The sequence below is a fragment of the Aulonocara sp. 'chitande type north' Nkhata Bay genome, linkage group LG19 (assembly GCF_057382095.1).
Source record: "Aulonocara sp. 'chitande type north' Nkhata Bay isolate Kocher_YH1m ecotype deep benthic linkage group LG19, A_spYH_male_GT1.1, whole genome shotgun sequence".
NCBI classification, from domain to species: Eukaryota; Metazoa; Chordata; class Actinopteri; order Cichliformes; family Cichlidae; genus Aulonocara; species Aulonocara sp. 'chitande type north' Nkhata Bay.
The window spans coordinates 16,183,301-16,202,713 of NC_141362.1; the positions used below are offsets into that span (position 1 = coordinate 16,183,301).

Sequence of the window (19,413 nt, forward strand, 5' to 3'; positions counted from 1 at the left end):
GCTTCCCACATGGGAGGCTCATGGGAACGGATGATAGTTCCCAAGATAGTTCTATATTGTGTATTTTGTTGTACAGTTATTTTATTTTCAACTTTAATTTATATATTTTATCTTATTCTCCCAGTTAAATTTACCCTTCATTCTAATTTGTGTTGTACAGTTATTTCATTTTTAACCTTAATTTATATTTTATTCCTTCCTAGTTAAATTTACCCTTTTTAATTTTTCATATTTATTTCCTATCTTATTCATAGCCTTTTCCTTTTTTGTTTTCTTTAGGTCACGAGCAGTTGTCCAAGCATTTCACTACATATCGTACTGTGTATGACTGTGTACGTGACAAATAAAATTTGAATTTGAATTTGAATTTGGATGATTGGTGTTGCCAGGAGAATCCTTGATTCAATGCTCTTGCAGCAAAAGAGTCGCCTGACCCATGAAGTGCTGTCAACGCTAATGGCAGAAATTACAGCCATCATCAATGCACGTCCACTCCTACCTGTGTCTACAGACCCACACCAACCTTTCATTCTTTCACCAGCCATGCTCCTCACACAGAAATCAGGAGTTCCACCTCCTCCAGGAGATTTCACAGAGAAGGACCTCTTCACAAAACAATGGAGGCAAGTTCAAGCACTCGCGAACCAGTTTTGGGCCCGTTGGAGCAAAGAATACTTACCAACCTTACAACAAAGACAAAAATGGACAGTGACACGCAGAAACCTTCAAGTTGGGGATCTGGTCCTCCTCAGGGACAAGCAGACCATCCGCAACTACTGGCCCATGGCCATAGTCACAGCAACCTTTCCTGGGAAGGATGGACATGTGAGAAAGGTTGAAGTAAAAACGACCGACCAAGGTGACACAAGAACCTTCCTTAGGCCAGTTGCAGAAGTAGTTCTTCTTCTGCCTAAGGACTGATTTAAGGACTGTTGTTTGGACTCATTCAAGTTCATAGTGGCCTCACATAGGCCAGGCGGGGAGTGTGATGCCTCAAAGGCATTTATGTTATTTATCTTTAATGTTTGCTTTAAAATAATTCTTTTGTATGTATTTAAGTTAAAAAGAACAGTAAAAAGAGTTAAAAATGTTAAGAAGGTTTAATTTTGAAGGTGAACTTGCTAATAACCTCATTTCCTGTTTAATTCCTCTTCCTGGGGAGAGGGACATGCGGTCTTGCTCTGAGGCTTATCCACAGCCATCCACTTGGGAACATTGTTCAGGCAACGCCGTAAGTGTATATATTTCATGATGAAGATGTTAAAAAGGCATAAATAGCGGTATTTGTTAAAAATTATATTTTGTTTGTGATTCATGGAGGTTAATTTGTACATGTTAAAAAAGGCAGTTTTGATGATCATTACTGTTGCTAAAGCTAACACGAAGGTGTAAGGTCACATTTTGAGTTATTTCGTGATGCAATATTTATGTAAACGATCATTTTTTCTATTCTGTATTTCTTTTCAACTACAGTTTTTACCGCTTGTCAAATGAAGATTCTGAGTAAAAAGTCAACTCTACTCGGACTCGTGTATTCATTGACAGAGGTTTAGCTTGGTGTTTGATCAGAGTTGCTACATTCTGCAACAGAACACTACACATAAGTTGAGGTATTTTTAAAGAATTTACCAAGTCTTTAAAAATATTAAATTCCTATTTAAACAGTCATATTATTATTGGTGCTGTCAGCGTTAATCTCGTTAAAATGACGTTAATGCCATAACTGCATTAACGCGGCAAATCTCCGTTACCGCCGTGTGCGTGGGGCTGCATGGTGTCAAACATTAACAAGCTAACTGCACTGATTTACAGAGTGTTATAGACATCCTGTGTTAGGACAAAGTCAATAAATTACCTGAAATACAAATTCAGAGTTAAGGAAGAAAATATAGCAGCATATAGGCATCTTTTACAGTAAAGAATCAAATCATTCTGGACAGGTTTTAAGCTGTATTTGAAAAATTTAGCATGAATAAATGCTACTATTTCAGGTCACTTCAGACCCTTTCAGCCTCACCTCTGGTTTGTTCAGCTCCTCAGTCACATAATTCAAGTTGCTCCAGCCAGAGTAAGACCAGAGGCCTTGAAGTAAAGCCTTTCCCAGAGTGTTCAAAGAAAACTGAGTTCCTTGAAAAGCATTCTCAATGTTAAAATTTTCCTCGATGACAGTGCTGCTCTGTATCACTTCCACTAGCCCTCCAATTACAATGAAAGTGAGTGAAAACACTTTGGCCACCAAGAAGATCACCTGCACTCTCAGAGCAAATCGGACATTCAGGATGTTGATAATGGCAACTACCAGAATACTAAAAGCTGCAAAGCATTTCACAGCCAGCTGAGGAGGTGGGCAGCCTGGGTAAAAGGGAGCCATGACATACTGTGCAATGGTCATTGACATTGCTGCAATGCTGGAAGGTTTCAAAAGCAGGATGAAAGTGATTGCCGCAAAGAAGGCTGGGAATGAACCATAGATCCTCAGGATGTAAGTAAATTCCCCACCGGATTCAGGAATAATGGTCCCAAGCTCAGTGTAGGAGAGAGCTGCAAGCAAAGCTACAACACCTGAAAAAAACCAGATTAACATGCTGGCCCCAGGACTTCCCACATACGCCAGGACATACTGTGGGGACATGAAGATACCAGATCCAATCATGGTTCCAGAAACTATTGCTACTCCACCAATCAATCCAATCTGCCTCTTCAGTTGCAGGCCTTCGTTTTTTGGGGTTTTGTCCGCCATGGTGAGAGAGAGCAGGGAGCACAAAACGACACGTCTACAGAGCAGACTGAGAAAGATCACAAAGAATTCAGATGCTACAAACTGCGTAGAAAAAGCTTTCAAAAGAAATCACGTGGTGTAAAATGTACTTGTTTTGCCTTCAATTAAATATTAACTCTTCAGTTTTCTAACTGTGGAAAAAGTGCTAACCACTGCACCAATGAGCCACCAGTTGGTTTGGATTATTATATCCTAAACCAATATCAGTTCTCAGGTTACTACAGTTTGTCCTGGCCTACTCATCTAAATCTGTAAGAAGATAAAAAAAAAAGCACAATCATGAGTGAAGACGCACAGTGTTGGCATGCTTCATCTTTATTTTGACTTTCTATAAACTACTAATAGTAAATATTGAAATTCTTACTTCTGGATGTTTCACCTCCTCAGTTAAATAATTTAAAGTGTTCCAGCCATCATACGACCACAAGCCCTGATAGAAAGCAATGCCAATGGAGCTGACCCCTGCATTGGTTCCCTCAAATGAGTCCTCAAAGTTCTCAGTGCGGCCCTGGAAAAGCATCACAATGCCTCCCAGGATGATCACCACCAGGGCCACCACCTTCACTGCCATGGTGACCACCTGGATGCCTGTGGCCAAGCGGACGCTCAGACAGTTGATTATAGCCAGCACCAAGATTGATACAGCAGCCATTAACTTCACAGCCAGCTGTGGAGGAGTGCAGCCGCTGTAAAAGGGGGCCACAGCATATTCAGCAAAGATGAGAGCGACTCCTGTGCCACTAGCCGGCCTCATGACCATGATGAAGCTGAAGACGAACATGAAGGCCACCACTTTCCCTGCAGTCCGCAGTATGTAAATGTACTCAGCTCCAGACTCTGGTATGATAGTGCCCAGTTCAGCATAGCACAGACCCCCCAGCATGGCTATCAGTCCACAGCAGGACCATATAATGAAGCTGGCCCCTGGGCTCCCAATAGTGGAAAGGACGTACTGGGGAGAAATGAAGATCCCAGATCCAATCATGGTTCCACCAATGAAGGAAACTGCTCCTATGAGCCCCACTTCCCTCTGCAGATTGAGTCCATGTGTGTCATGTCCCATGGTCAGAAAGCTTTTGTCTTCCTAGAAGCAGCAGCGAAGAACAGACGTGCAGTTACAAAACGCTGCCTGTTGCCCAATAGGAGGAGTGCACAAAATTAAACTGCTATGAAATTAAAATGAGGCTACTTTTAAGCAGATTTTAAGAATGTCTGCTTGTCCAGAGTTGGTTTTTTCTTAGATTTCACGTTAACAATGATTTATTTTAGGTTCTGCTCTATAAAACACAGTTGGAGAAACGAAAAATTCAAAATAGAGACTATTTTGAATATTTCCAGTCTACTGGAAATGTCCCTGCAAGCCAAGTTGATTCTTCTGGTGTCCTCAATTCTTTCTCTGGTGTTTGTTCGTTTTATGTATACTTGTGTCTGGATCTACGTGACCTACATGAAGATAAAAAACAAACAAAAAAACACTGAACTTCCAGTAAAAGATTAGACAGGGCCTCATCTGAGTGAAGAAAGTAACAGAGTATCTGCATAACAATGTTATCAGAGGAAGGACGTGACTTGACCTGGTTCTCCCTTGTGCCAGTTTAAGCAGTCCAACAGAATAACATAAAACTAAGTTGAATATTTACTTTCTTTAATACTTTGCTAAACCATTTAGTTGTATGGATGTAAGTCCCAAAAAAATGAATTTTGGAGCTGAATCTGAATGATGGAAGTGAAACTGAAATTATTCGAGAGCTACACTTTTAAAGGATAAAATACAGTTTCAAAGTAAATGAATTCATTTTCAAAATATAAAATTCAATTTCAATTTAGTGACGATAATTTTCAAAACTGTACATTGAATTTCAAATTAGACTGATTCAAATTCAGTTTTAAAAAGCATTTATTCAAGTTACAATTCAGGTTCAGTTTCTGATGGCACAAAGTTCTGCCCATACTCTTCTTTTAATTAAATTGGACTCCAGTATGATACAATAGAAAAGAACACCAAGCACCAAGCTGCAAAAAGCAGTCAGTGGAAATGGGTTAATTATTATGAACCGGCGTGAACAAAAAGGGACGATCACACTGAAGTTTCAGTCATTTAAGATAAGGATAAATTAAGTTTGTCATAAGTTGAGAAATTCTTTAAAAATATTAAATTCCTATTTAAACAGTAATATTATTATATAAAATGCTGTAAGGAGCTGCAACTAAAAACAAAGTATATGTTCTGGAAAAGCTGGAGATACAGAAAAATGTTGGTCAAAATGCTTCTTGTTGTCAAAATATATTCTGATACTTGATCCTCATATATTATATTCACCAAACATCTTTATATACAGTCTTTGAGATCTAGGAGTCACACCTCATTGGAGTTAGGACTGAAATGATAGCAAAGCAAACATACTCTACTCTCGTGTACATTTATTATCGCCATACAACACCTCAGACACTTTGATCACTGATTTACAGAGTGTTATATACATCCTGTGTTAGGACAAAGTCAATAAATTACCTGAGGTACAAATTCAGAGTTAAGGAAGAAAATATAGCAGCATATAGGCATCTTTTGCACTAATGCATCAAATCATTCTTGACAGGTTTTAAGCTGTATTTAAAAAAAAATTAGCATGAATAAATGCTACTATTTCAGGTCATTTCTGACCCTTTCAGCCTCACCTCTGGTTTGTTCAGCTCCTCAGTCACATAGTTTAAGTTGTACCAGCCAGCGTAAGACCAGAGGCCTTGATAGAAAGCCATTCCCAGAGTGCCCACAGAATACTCTGTGCCTTGAAAAGCATTCTCAACATTAAAAATTTCCTCGATCACAGTGCTGCTCTGTATGACTTTCACTAGCCCTCCAATTACAATGAAAGTGAGTGAAAACACTTGGGCCACCAAGAAGATCACCTGCACTCTCAGAGCAAATCGGACATTCAGGATGTTGGTAATGGCAACTACCAGAATACTAAAAGCTGCAAAGCATTTCACAGCCAGCTGAGGAGGTGGGCAGCCTGGGTAAAAGGGAGCCATGACATACTGTGCAATGGTCATTGACATTGCTGCAATGCTGGAAGGTTTCAAAAGCAGGATGAAAGTGATTGCCGCAAAGAAGGCTGGGAATGAACCATAGATCCTCAGGATGTAAGTAAATTCCCCACCGGATTCAGGAATAATGGTCCCAAGCTCAGTGTAGGAGAGAGCTGCAAGCAAAGCTACAACACCTGAAAAAAACCAGATTAACATGCTGGCCCCAGGACTTCCCACATACGCCAGGACATACTGTGGGGACATGAAGATACCGGATCCAATCATGGTTCCAGAAACTATTGCTACTCCACCAATCAATCCAATTTCCCTCTTCAGTTGCAGGCCTTCGTTTTTTGGGGTTTTGTCCACCATGTTGAGAGAGAGCAGGGAGCACAAAACGACACGTCTACAGAGCAGACTGAGAAAGATCACAAAGAATTCAGATGCTACAAACTGCGTAGAAAAAACTTTCAGTGTTATCAAGGGATTGATAACAGGGCAGCTGTGGCTACAACTGTAGCTGCCTCCACCAGTGTATGAATGTGAGAGTGAATGAATAGTGGTATTGTAAAGCGCTTTGGGTGCCTTGAAAAGCGCTATATAAATCCAATCCATTATTATTAAAACCTAGTCGTTACCCTCATTTAAATATTAACTCTACCTTTTTTTTTTTTGCTCTATAGCAAAAGTGCTAACCACTGAACCAAAGGGCCAACAGGCTTGGGTTATCATATCTAAAAGTAATATCAGTTTTCTTGTTACTTTGTCCAGTCCACTCATCACTCATAACAAGATAAATTATATACAATCCTGACTAAAAAGCCAAAGTCTTGGATCGATTTGTCTCCTTTTTTTGTATAATATTAAACACAAACAGTAAATGTTCAAATTCTGACTTTTTTGATGTCTTAAGAACATTTTACCTGTCATCCCTGAGGCTTCTAACGTTCTAAAAACAAAAGGTGAAGAGTTCCAGGTATTTAAACCACAGTTGTTGATCTACTATTAATCATGTGTGTCATCACATGAACCATATTGTTAAAAAAAAGTACCAGTTTTTGAAGCTCTTAAGACTACCATGACTTAGATTACTGCAAACCCACGCAGACTTACTTCTGGATGTTTCACCTCCTCAGTTAAATAATTTAAAGTGTTCCAGCCATCATACGACCACAAGCCCTGATAGAAAGCAATGCCAATGGAGCTGATCCCTGCATTGGTTCCCTCAAATGAGTCCTCAAAGTTCTCAGTGCGGCCCTGGAAAAGCATCACAATGCCTCCCAGGATGATCACCACCAGGGCCACCACCTTCACTGCCATGGTGACCACCTGGATGCCTGTGGCCAAGCGGACGCTCAGACAGTTGATTATAGCCAGCACCAAGATTGATACAGCAGCCATTAACTTCACAGCCAGCTGTGGAGGAGTGCAGCCACTGTAAAAGGGGGCCACAGCATATTCAGCAAAGATGAGAGCGACTCCTGTGCCACTAGCCGGCCTCATGACCATGATGAAGCTGAAGACGAACATGAAGGCCACCACTTTCCCTGCAGTCCGCAGTATGTAAATGTACTCAGCTCCAGACTCTGGTATGATAGTGCCCAGTTCAGCATAGCACAGACCCCCCAGCATGGCTATCAGTCCACAGCAGGACCATATAATGAAGCTGGCCCCTGGGCTCCCAATAGTGGAAAGGACGTACTGGGGAGAAATGAAGATCCCAGATCCAATCATGGTTCCACCAATGAAGGAAACTGCTCCTATGAGCCCCACTTCCCTCTGCAGATTGAGTCCATGTGTGTCATGTCCCATGGTCAGAAAGCTTTTGTCTTCCTAGAAGCAGCGGACAAGAAGACCTGTAGCTGTAAAGTGTTGTCTTTTACATAAGAGGCGGAGCACACTTAATTATACAGCTACGAAAGTAAGGCGAGGCTATCATCAGCATGGCTGTTTAAAGTTCTTCTTTTCTCTTAGGTTTCACGTAAGCAGTAATTTATTTTAGGTTTTTTATAAAACACTGACAGGGAAGTAAAGCATTAAAAATATACATGTTTTAAATCATTTCAGTCTTGCTTTTCTACAGTAAAAGTCCCTGCAAACCGAATGCATTCTACTAGTGTCCTCAAAGTCAGAGAAAGACTGTCTTCAGTCCTCAATATAATGTTTTCTTGTGTCTGGACCTACATGAATAGTTTGGAGAGCTGTACTGGCAGCAGAAAAATACCTAATCTGAGAGAAGACATGAACATCTGCTTAACAATGTTAACAATGTTATCATAGAAAGGACATGGCCAAGTAAAGACACCAAGTTATTCTTTGCCTCACAGCTCAGTCTGTCCTCAGTGTACTTTCAGAACTGATAAAACCTGGTCAATAAAAAGCAGAGTGCACATTTAACGATTAGATTAGATTAGATTAGATAGAACTTTATTAATCCCTCGGGTGGGTTCCTCTGGGAAATTCGATTTCCAAAAAAGCACAGCACCGACAGAAGTTACAGAGTTACAGAATATTATATATATATATATATATATATATATATATATATATATATATATATATATATATATATATATATATATATATATATATATAATACACACACACACATATATATATATATAAATACAGAGACAATATAAATAAAATATACGAAGGGGATAAATAGAATAAATAGGAATAAAAAATAAAAATACAAGTGAATTGCACATTTCAAGTATTGAGTCTATTGCACCGTTGACTATTTACAAAAGTATTGCACAAAAGGTATTGCACAGTGAGGTGAAGAGGCACTACAGCTTAGTTGTTCCCCCCTCCTTTGTCCTCCTGTTTCCCCTCCCTCTCCCCTCCAGGGAGGAGTTAAACAGTTTGATGGCGTGTGGGACAAAGGAGTTTTTAAGTCTGTTAGTTCTTGTCTTTGGGAGAAGCAACCTGTCACTGAACAGACTCTTCTGGTTGTTTATGGCCGTGTGCAGAGGATGTCTGGCATTGTCCATAATGTCCATCAGTTTCTTTAATGTCCTTTTCTCTGCCACTGTCACCACTCTGTGTTTTTTCTCTCATTACTCAACTACTTAAACATAAGCTTTTCAAAATAAAACAACTTATAAATAAAATACAGGCGGTCGGTATCACCATCTGTATATGAAGAAATGACTTCAATGTTCAGTTCTGAATTATAGGTGTTTAATTCACGTGTTTTACCTAGCTCCGCGTTATTAGGGCAGGGATAGCTCAGTAGGTAGCTTGGTGGCCCCATGATCGGAAGGTCGGGGGTTCAACTCCGCTGAACGGCTACCCTGAGGTACCCCTGAGCAAGGTACCGTCCCTACACACTGCTCCCCAGGCGCTGCATTGGTGGCTGCCCACTGCTTCACTGGGTGAATGGGTTAAATGCAGAGGAACTATTTCCCTATGGGGACTAACACATACACACATTAGTTATAGTTTCAAAAATATTTTAATAGTTACTATGTACTTTAGAAAAATATAAAAACTAACTAAATATTTTGGGGGTACAAAAATATATGTATATATACTAGAAATACCCATACATTTGTAATAAGACAGTAACATTAAATGGTAAAAATGGTAAATGGCCTGTATTTTTACAGCGCTTTACTTAGTCCCTAAGGACCCCAAAGCGCTTTACACTACATTCAGTCATTCACACACACACATTCACACACTGGTGATGGCAAGCTACACTGTAGCTTAACAAAAATAAATGTATAACTATGCAATGAATGAATAAGTGAGAATCTTAAATAACCACTCCCACTCCAGAAACTAAAAAGCTAAAAATAAAAATACGAGAAAAATAAAACTGCTTAGCAATATGCTCTCATGAACAGCACGAGCAGTTCTGCATGACTTAGCACAATCCTAACTACCAGGTTATAGCGCTGTAAAGCCTGCAAAACCACAAACTCTCCAGTGCAAACTGTGGGTTGAGATGAGATTTTTGCATTATGAACCGTTTAAAGGCACTCAATTTCTTGCTGCGAGATGCCCCAACTAACACACAAAACACCAGATTTAAAGTTGCCGTTGCACTCAAAAATATTTATTTGGGGATTTTAATCCTGAGCCACATCTTATCAGGAAACCTGATAAATATAAATATTTGTCTACTCTGGGATAAACTAGTGTGGACCAATAGATTAGGAAAATGAGTAACTATTATTCTGTTATATTCTGAAAGGGAAAAGAGATTTTCTTTTTATAGGGGAGAAATAATTATTTGATCCCCTGCTGAATGTTTAGAAAGAAAAGAACAGCCTCTAATATTGTTAGAGCAAGATTCTTGTTCATTGTCTGATGTTGTGTTAAATGTCTTTTCTATTGCTTTTGCTTGACTTGCTGTTTGGCTAACTCTGACATATTTACATAAAGATGCACTGTCCCGTTTAAATAAATACATTAAAAATATAATAGAGCCGAATAAACTAAATAGATAAATGCAAACGGATCTAAGCCTGAACACAGGAGCACAGAGTGAATCTGGACTTCAGGAGAAAAACCCAATAATCATTTAATGGGCTCATGTTACCAAATAAATGAATCTATCATTCAACATCTGGGCTACATCCATCTTTGTCAGACATTAAATCATTAAATTATTCTCAAGGTCAACTTAATAATTTATTGAAAAGCTGACTCTTAAAGGTACCAAGATTTAAAATGTGTCAGAAATGAGTAACAGCTTATAACCGTTTAAATACATAACAATGTGATACATGTACAATGTTCCTTAATAAGAGAAAAAAATATATAAAAGTGATCATATTCTTTTTCACTTGGTCTTTATTACTAAACAGAGATTAATTTGACCAAATCATTCAATCAACGCCTACTCCGACATCGTATTGCATTTACAAACTTGGGCGTCTACGTCGCCTGCCCGCCTGTGTGATGAATACCTCATCTGCATTTTATGGCTAAAAGGAAAAAAAAAAAGTAGTTATACTCAAATAATGTTGTTTATTAAAATGGGTTTCAACAGAACAAGTTTTATGATAAGAAACTATTGATTTAAGTTTAGGGTCTTATTATGCTGCCGGAAGATTAGAAATAGGAAGAATATCAACAGAAAAAAAAACGTTTTTCTTTATGTGATGTTATAATGCACACTAGTAACAGATAATCTTTCTGTTAGATCTAAAATTAAACCGTTTATTTATTTATTACCTCTGTCGCTACTGTACTTCTGTGGCCTCAACATAAAAGTCTCAGTCGGTTATAGCTCAAAGTTCACGTTAAACATTTGTAAATTTCTCAGCAATAAAAATAAATTATTTTCTCCCTGCAGAGAACCCATTACTTATTTATTCGGGGTGATTGTGTTTTACAGTCAGGGCATGGGTCAGCCTCTGAAGGCCCTCCCACTTACCTCGGGACGTTTTAACTCTTCAGTCACTGAGTTCAGATTGTTCCAGCCGTCGTATGACCACAGCCCCTGGTAGAAAGCAATTCCTATTGAATTGACGCCAACATTTGTGTTCTCAAAGGAGTTTTCAAAATTCTCAGTGTGGCCTTTGATAAGCATCACCACACCTCCTATGATAATCCCTGCCAGAGCCAAGACTTTGACTACAGTAAAGAAAACTTGGATTGACATTGCAAAGCGAACTTTCATGCAGTTCACGGTGGCGAGCGTGATAATTGCCGCTGCGGCCACGCACTTCACCACCAGCACCGGAGGGGGGCAGTCTCCGTAGAAAGGAGTCACAACATAGGCAGCAAAACTCAGTCCTATGCCAGCAATGCCTGCAGGTCTCACAAAGAGCACAGAGCTAAAGATGAACATGAAGGCAAGCGCTGGACATGAAGTCCTCAGAATGTAGATGTACTCGCCCCCTGATTCTTTTATAACTGTGCCGAGCTCGGCGTAGCAGAAAGACGCCAGAATCGCCAGCAGGCCGCAAGACGCCCATATAACCAGGCTGGCACCGGGGCTCCCGATGGAGCTGATCACCGTCTGTGGGGTCATGAAGATCCCAGATCCGACCGCCGTCCCCACGATGAGGGACACGGCTCCCAGCATCCCCAGCTCCCGCTTTAGTTTGAGCTTCTGCGGCTTTTCTTCCGTCATCACTGCAGTTAAACAGCTGCCTACAACCTGACACCTTTAACAGCGGAGAAAACACTATAATAGCGTGACCAAAGTCACTATTGCATCAACACAAGGAGTTAATAATTATGTGGGCGGCTCATACAACCACCTGTTTTGCTTGGTATTCTCACACGTTTGCTGGGCTTCACTGATTGGCTGCTTCAGGGACGACAGGGATGCCCAGCACCTAAGCAGCCCTGAGTCAGAAATATGTAAATCAGACCGCAAAGACTCTCTTGTACTCCTCCATTGGCCTTGAGATGTTATGTTACCCGCTAATAACATATTATCCCAATAGAGCATATCACGATGAGACTGCAAAATAGGAGGTAGAGCCTTCCGCTTTCAGTGTCCTCTAGACAAGGGCTGGTTTCACAAACACACTCTAGATCAATTTTTAGGGTAAGACTAGACGTCATTTTGTGCATTTGTTATTCGAATGGAAGTTAGACTGTTTTACAAAAAGACCAATTCAAAGCCCTAAAATAGTCTCCTTACCCGCAGGACAGCTTAAGCCTTGGACTTATCAGCGCTTTGATCAGCTGCATTTAATAAAAAGAGGAGAAAAATGCTCATAATCTATGGTTCACCAGTATTTTTACACATTTCTGCATGCATTATCTTTTGTGTTGTCTCTTTAATGTATTGTTTCAATTAATAGTGGCCTCTATATACTCCTCCAGCTCTCTTTGGTTCCCTCATGCCCCAAACCTGATGTAATAGATTGTTACCCCTCCACTAGCCTTACTTTGCTGGGGTTTCTTGATGCTTAAAGACGGTTATTATCTCCCCACCTTTGCTTGTTTAGTAGTCATAAAACAAGAGCAAAATGGAATTAAATAAACAACCTGTAAAAATAGTGTTCACCTTCAATGACCTGTCTGAAATGGGGGTCTTCTCCTAGCTTTGAACCCTCAACATCAACATTTACATGTTGAGTTTGTGAGTTTTAGTCTCTCCACATTTATATCCATGACGATCATGGTGACATTAAGGTTTTAATCTACACTGTCCTTGTTTGAGTTTTATGAGGATTAATCTGAACTATAAATCATGCAAAGCTACTCTCGCAGGTTGTTTTGGCTTGAAATTCTCATAAGATTACTGCATTATCACCTCATGAAAACTATTATGCAATTATTTTGGCACTTCATGGCCGTGTTAGGTCACATTTTGCTATGCATGAACTTTAATCAAGTAAAAGATAAGGAAAGTTTTTAATAATAAACATCCAACTCTTCTTATCAGTGACAAGTTAATAATCTCTTTACAAATGAAAGGAATGTTGTTGCAGGAGACCATAAAACAAAGCCAATAAACATGTTTTCTGGTGCATTTGGAAACTTTCCTGATTATTAAGCATGGTAAACACCTATGCTCAATTTACTCCAGTGGTCCTTTTCATATTCATCCAGTGTCATCACACATTTTTGTCTTCCCCTCCCGTGACAAAGAGGTGAACAGCCTTGTTGGAGTTCAGCATCTGTCCTGCTCGCTGTGCTCCGGTGATGGCAGCCAGTTTGTGAGCGTCGTAGCGCGAGTAGAGTGCCGTGCAGGTCCAGCTGGCCTCCTCCCCCTGAGTTGCTGTTGCCAGCATGTTACACACCTCGCTATAGAAGTGTGGGAAGGAGGGCAATCCATAAAATATCAGGTTCTGGATCCCTTTGATTGTGTACCTAAAAGAAGCATGTCCGCCATTAAATAATGAAGTTTATCCACTACTAACAAATAAACCCTCTGGGTTGCAGGACAACAACTTAACTTCAAAAAAAAAAAAAAAATCACAACCAGTGATAACACGACAAATTTAGTGGTTAATAAAAGTCAAATTGTGACATGTTTTCTTCTGATTGATTAATACAAGTGATTACTGAATGAAAGAAAATTCCATTTTTGTGCTTTAAACATGATCTTAAGAATTTTAACATGTACCTGTGTTGTCCTGTCAGCTTGGTGGGTTATGAGAGGATTATATGGTGAGAAAAAACAAAAAAAGGGGGAGAGAAGGCTGACACAGGGCCTGGTCCCGTTGTTTTTCCCCTCTCTGAGTAACACAGCCAATACAACATGATTTTCCTGTTCGTTTGTTTTTGTTTTTGTTTTGTTTTGTTTTTTCTCTTTATGCTTGATTACAGGCTGCTTTGTCGGCCCGGAAAAGCCGAGGCTGACCCTGGACTCCTGCTCTCCCCTCTACCATCGTTGCTCTCTCCTTTACCGTCTTCGATGTGACTCTGACCAAATGCTAAAGCAGCTGGACCCACAACAACTTGAAACTGTCAACAGTGCTGCAGGAAAACGATCTCAGGCAGCAGAGACGGAGAGAGTTAAATCCAAGGCCCGTTTCACTACACGGGAAGATTTCCGTCAGCGTCTTTTCTTTCTGAGAAGACTGAGAAAGGCCCGGCTCCCACCACCGATTCTGACCACCTTATATAAAGGAATTATTGAGAGCATCCTGAGCAGCTATATCACTGTCTGGTTCGGGAACAGCACCATGCCGGACAGACAAGCTCTACAGAGGGTTGTGCAATCAGCTGAGCGCACCATCCGCTCCGAGCACCCTGACCTGCACTCAATCTACAGCAGGCGGTGCTGGACCAAGACCAGGAAGATCGTGACCTCAGCCATCCCAACAACAGACTGTTCTCTCTGTTGCTGTGTACGTGACAAATAAACATCTGGATTTGGAAAACGAGGAACTCGCAAAGCCACCAGCATTGTGCCTGATCGGACACACCCCTCTCACACACTCTTCACACTCTTGCCATATGGAAAAAGACAGCTTCAGCTGACAGAGCTGTGACGAGACGCCCATTAAGCCCAGATGAAAAGTGAGGCCGAGCAAAACCATGCTGACCTTAACCACTCTGCATTAAAACTGTGCAGGACAGTGACGGACCAACAATGACCATCGGGCAGCAAAAAGGGCGTGCCAGAGACAGGAGGAGTAACTGAGGTCAGGAGGCACCTCAGAATGGACAAAACACCAGGAGAAAATAAGCTGAAGGCACAGGTGTCGGGGCTCGGCCAGGAGCTGACCTCTGAGAAGGGCCGAACAGCAGAGCCGCAAAAGGCCGTGGAGCAAAGCAAGGAAAACATCAATGGACTTTAATCTGATTTCTACGGAAAAGACTCTGAGGTTTCTGCCCTCAATAAGACCTCGAGGCATCAGAGCAGAAACTGAGCATGGCCCAGGAGGAGCTAGCTGAAAATCGAACCCATCAGGCTTGGAGTCCAAGACACCGGACTTGAAATCAGGCCGGAGCATCCTGGAGCTAGATGAGCAGTGTGATTTGTCCGGTCTGCTATGGAGCAAACGTTAGGGGGATGGCTTCCTGTCGCCTCTGCCGTCCTCCGATCGCTCAGCGTCCTGGGCTGCCCAGCTCCGGACTGAACGCTCGGGCCGAGACACCCAAACAACCATGGACTCCATTCCCCTGGAATGGGACCACGACTACGACCTGAGCCGTGGGCTTGAAAGTGCAAGCAGGGATCCCAGAGAGCCTTGAGGCCTGTGTTAAACTAACAGAACAAAGATTGAGGTCTTCCACTGGGGAGGTGGAAGCTGCAGACTCTCCTATACACCTTCTGGATGTCAGCCGTTCCACCTGCAAACAAACGGACAGCAGTCGCACTTCTGCAAGCAACAAACGGACATCCAGACAATTGAGCTGCGTATCAAAACCCTGAAGGAAGACCGAAGCAAAAGGGTCAAGTTAAGGAGGAGCGAAATAAGGAGAAGATGCTGGACACTGGAGAAAAGGACTGCCTCAATTGGGGCCAGAACCAGTATGGACAGAACTCTGAGCAGCAGCACCAATGGATGCAAACAGACTGAAAAGGAGGAGGGCAGGACCCAGGGCACGCTTCAGGCCGTGGTTTACCCAGAACACTACAACAGGAAAGTGATGAACACAAACACCCACACAAACACACACATCTACATGCACCGACTCAGAGTGAAAAGAAACATACATATGAACATATGCACTCGTTGATTGAGGGAGAAATGACACACACACACACACAAATTAAAATGTTGATTCAATGAACTGAGAAGTGATCCACACACACACACGCTGATGCAATGAAGAATGCTTTACTAACAAATGCTGCACACAAACATCCAAATACGGAGTTGGTTACAACAGCAAGAACTGATTGATTATTTATTGCTTAAATGTATTTCATGCCACGCAGAGGGCATTTGTGTAGATTTAGAGGACATGGTCTGAAGCACTTTGATAATGAAAACAATGTCTGTGCGTGATGTCTGTTTATGGCTCAAAGCCTCCACTGAATTGTTTACTGTGCTTCACACAGTCTAACAAGGAGCAGTGGTACAGAGCGAAAATGATGAATGAATGGTGTGAGTTTTATTTCGAAGAGATTATGAAAAGGTTGTGTTGATTCAACTTAGTTGTTTACGTTTTTGCCAAGGTAAAGAGTTGGTGTGTAACTAGTGTCCACTATTGAGTCAAGTAAATCCAACATGTTTTGTTGGTGCAAAAAGGGGTTGGTGTGACCAAGGTGTGGTTTGGCTTGTTGTATGTATATTTGAGATCATATGGCTCTGGATGGACCAGTTACCAGGGCATGGAAGGAGGACAGACTCATTAAAGGAGGAGAAGGCATTTCCTGGGATTGGAGATCCTCTGGGTGAGTGGTTGATTAAAAGCATGCATAAAATAGAAGTTATCTGTTGTTATTGATTGGTAATAGATTGATAATTGGCCACATTTACAGCTGTATTGACTTGTTGTGGACGTAGTCGACTTCAGGTTTAAACACTCTCATTAACAGGTTGAAAATAGTGACATTAAAGGAAGAGTATGCAGCGCCACCCTGTCAGACGCCAGTGATGGTGGAGCTCACTGATGAATCAGGTGAGCTGGATTCATGGCTGATTCAAAACTAAGATCCCCCTGCTGTGGTCAGTAAGGGGAGAAAAGGGGGAAATAAAATCAAGAATAAAAGAGGCATTTATAAACGTTTAGGTGTCAAGTGAAACGGGACAAAAGGGGGTGTTTTACTGTTATTTTAATGTCAGCATTATTATTGTATGAGAATCATGCAACAAGCATTGCATCGATGATCATTTATTGAAGCTTTTGACCTTATACTAACATCTGTGTTCCTGTGATTGTTATAACCTCTGATGAATCTTCTATTTACAGGTGTTAGGATAATGATATAATTTTTCATTGCAGGTGTAACCATGATCATTTTCATACATATTGCAACTTGTTGCTCATTGTAGAGTTGTGCTCAAGTTAATAAGGGTTAAAAGCTACAGTCAGCGCGAATGTCTGACTGATCTATTGAGGGGAAAGGCTTCGAGCATAGAAGGCCACACGCGCTTACATAACATTGATATCATGTTATTCTTTGTGATCTTTTCTTCAATTATGTCTTTAAGGTTAGTTTAAATAGTGGCAGTTAATTAAACGACATTTATTAAAATATTAAATACCTGAGTCAGAACGTTACACGCGGATCACCTTAAGAGTCTGGGAAACTTTGTAGCTGCCTAACTTTTTTTTTTGAATGTTCTAGCTCCGTTGATTTGACACATTGGAATGTGTCAAAAAAGGGGGGGAAGGTTGAGCTTTAACATCAAACAAGGATTATTTGAACAATTTATAACTTCATTTGTGTCTTTAATAATTTAGGAATGGTAAAACTTAAGCTAATAGCGGTCCGAGAAGACGGACCTTTTAGAGAATCAGTGAAAAAGCATAAACTATCACTTTCATGTTTAATCATTACTCATTGAAATGAACTGAATAGCGCTTAGAAGATTTGTTAATTTCTTTGTCTTTGTTAAAAAGAGGGGTTTCAATAATTTTCAGACACACCTTGCAAATGTGCTTATAACGAGTTGGCACTCGGCCTTTTGAAGGTCAGAAGCTTCGTTCGGCGTGACTGTCCGGACTGATAAAGTGTAGGAAACGCCTTGAGTGCAGAGGGCTAAATGCAAACACGCTTACACACACATAAGATATGATTAGAATAAGTCCCTGGGACATTCTGAATGTTTTAGACCAATTTTGAATCACTAGAAGGTCAGTAGATAACAACATTAGATTATTAGGGTTAGGAAGAGAGGTGTTTTGGTTTTCTGTCTCTTACAGAGAAAGGAACAGACACCAGACGAGGCCACAGAGATACGAGGGTCCTTCGCAGCAGAGACAGATACAGTGACTGCCGAGACACCAACTGGGTCCAAGGGTCATGGCGTTTGGGCTCCAGCTAGTCACTTCAAAAGGATGAATCCCATAAATACAGCAATAACCATGAAGGGGTTGACGGAAATCCGGAAACACCAGACCAACGAGGTTCGAGAGGCTCTTGGGCAAAAGGGGGACGCCTTCCTGTTCTTTTCTGGAGGATACACGGGAGACACAGGACCCGAGGATACACAGATCGTTGTTTGAAATAGGGGCAGAATAATCCCCTGATCTGTGTCACGACTGAAGGGTTGTCTAACCCCTGAGGTTGAAGTAAGAAGAACAGAGGATCACGCAACTGGACGACACTGGTAGCTGCAGCAATAAAATAAAGGTTAAGAGCTCTTCGGACAGAGGTTCTAGTCTACGTCTGAATGGTATAAGGGAACACCAAATAAAGCTGTGGGAGAACAGGGGAGTGTCATCTGGACCTGCTATCCTTGTAGTAATAGTTTGTCTTGCACCTGACTTGCGCAAACACAGAGGTCATCTTACATATGGTTTGCCCGTCAGGGGGACAAAGGACCTCAGGAGTGAGAAGAGATGAACCCGGCCACACTGGGCTACAGGGTGTTTGTGAGGTCATTATTCTAATGACCTCATCAGGGGGAATTGTTAGATTATGATATTATTTTATGCCATGTTAGACCCCTAATTAAAGATTGTGAATTATTATGTAGTTTTAGTTTGCATTATTCTCCTGAATTAGAAGAAGCTGATAACTATTGCACTAGTTAAACTGATTTGCATTACATTAAACTGCTGACTTGTTGTGAATGAATGATATTGTTTTATGATGCATTATACTGCTGAGTTATAAGAAATCTAATTTGTCTGAGTAGAAGAGAACAGAGTGTGCTGGAGTTTTCTGCCCCATTTCAGCAGGAGCAGATAAACAGGGAGCCAAGGTCGTAGCTTAGGCGCTGTGTGAGAGAAAGCATGTGAATGTTTAGGCTTTGTATGATAAGGTGGAGGCACCAGAGGCTATAAAAGTTTGAGCAATGCTCCACCATTTTGAGATTTTGAGGCTGTCTGCATCAGTGTCCATCTCCCACGCGTGTGTTCATTAAAATCATCGTTTGACTCAACCCGGCCGGACCAGTGTTGTTATTGTGGTTTTTTCTCTTGTCTCCATCCCCAATATTTTGAACCTTAACAGCTTGAAATTCTCATAAGATTACTGCATTATCACCTCATGAAAACTATTATGCAATTATTTTGGCACTTCATGGCCGTGTTAGGTCACATTTTGCTATGCATGA

General features: G+C 41.0%; 1 protein-coding gene and 4 pseudogenes across 1 annotated transcript in view; all 5 read right to left on the reverse strand.

Moving 5' to 3' along the window:
• Positions 1-12,006, reverse strand: part of LOC147306737 (b(0,+)-type amino acid transporter 1) — a 28,738-nt gene extending 16,732 nt beyond the window's left edge. Inside the window, exon 1 of the mRNA XM_086273841.1 lies at positions 11,199-12,006. Coding sequence (XP_086129967.1) covers positions 11,199-11,900 — 702 coding nt within the window. The 5' untranslated portion in view covers positions 11,901-12,006. The remainder of the gene's footprint in view (positions 1-11,198) is intronic.
• On the reverse strand, positions 1,988-2,889 carry LOC147306740 (b(0,+)-type amino acid transporter 1 pseudogene; annotated as a pseudogene).
• Positions 2,995-3,866, reverse strand: LOC147306741 (b(0,+)-type amino acid transporter 1 pseudogene; annotated as a pseudogene).
• On the reverse strand, positions 5,291-6,436 carry LOC147306742 (b(0,+)-type amino acid transporter 1 pseudogene; annotated as a pseudogene).
• On the reverse strand, positions 6,561-7,654 carry LOC147306743 (b(0,+)-type amino acid transporter 1 pseudogene; annotated as a pseudogene).
• Positions 12,007-19,413: the final 7,407 nt, after the last annotated feature.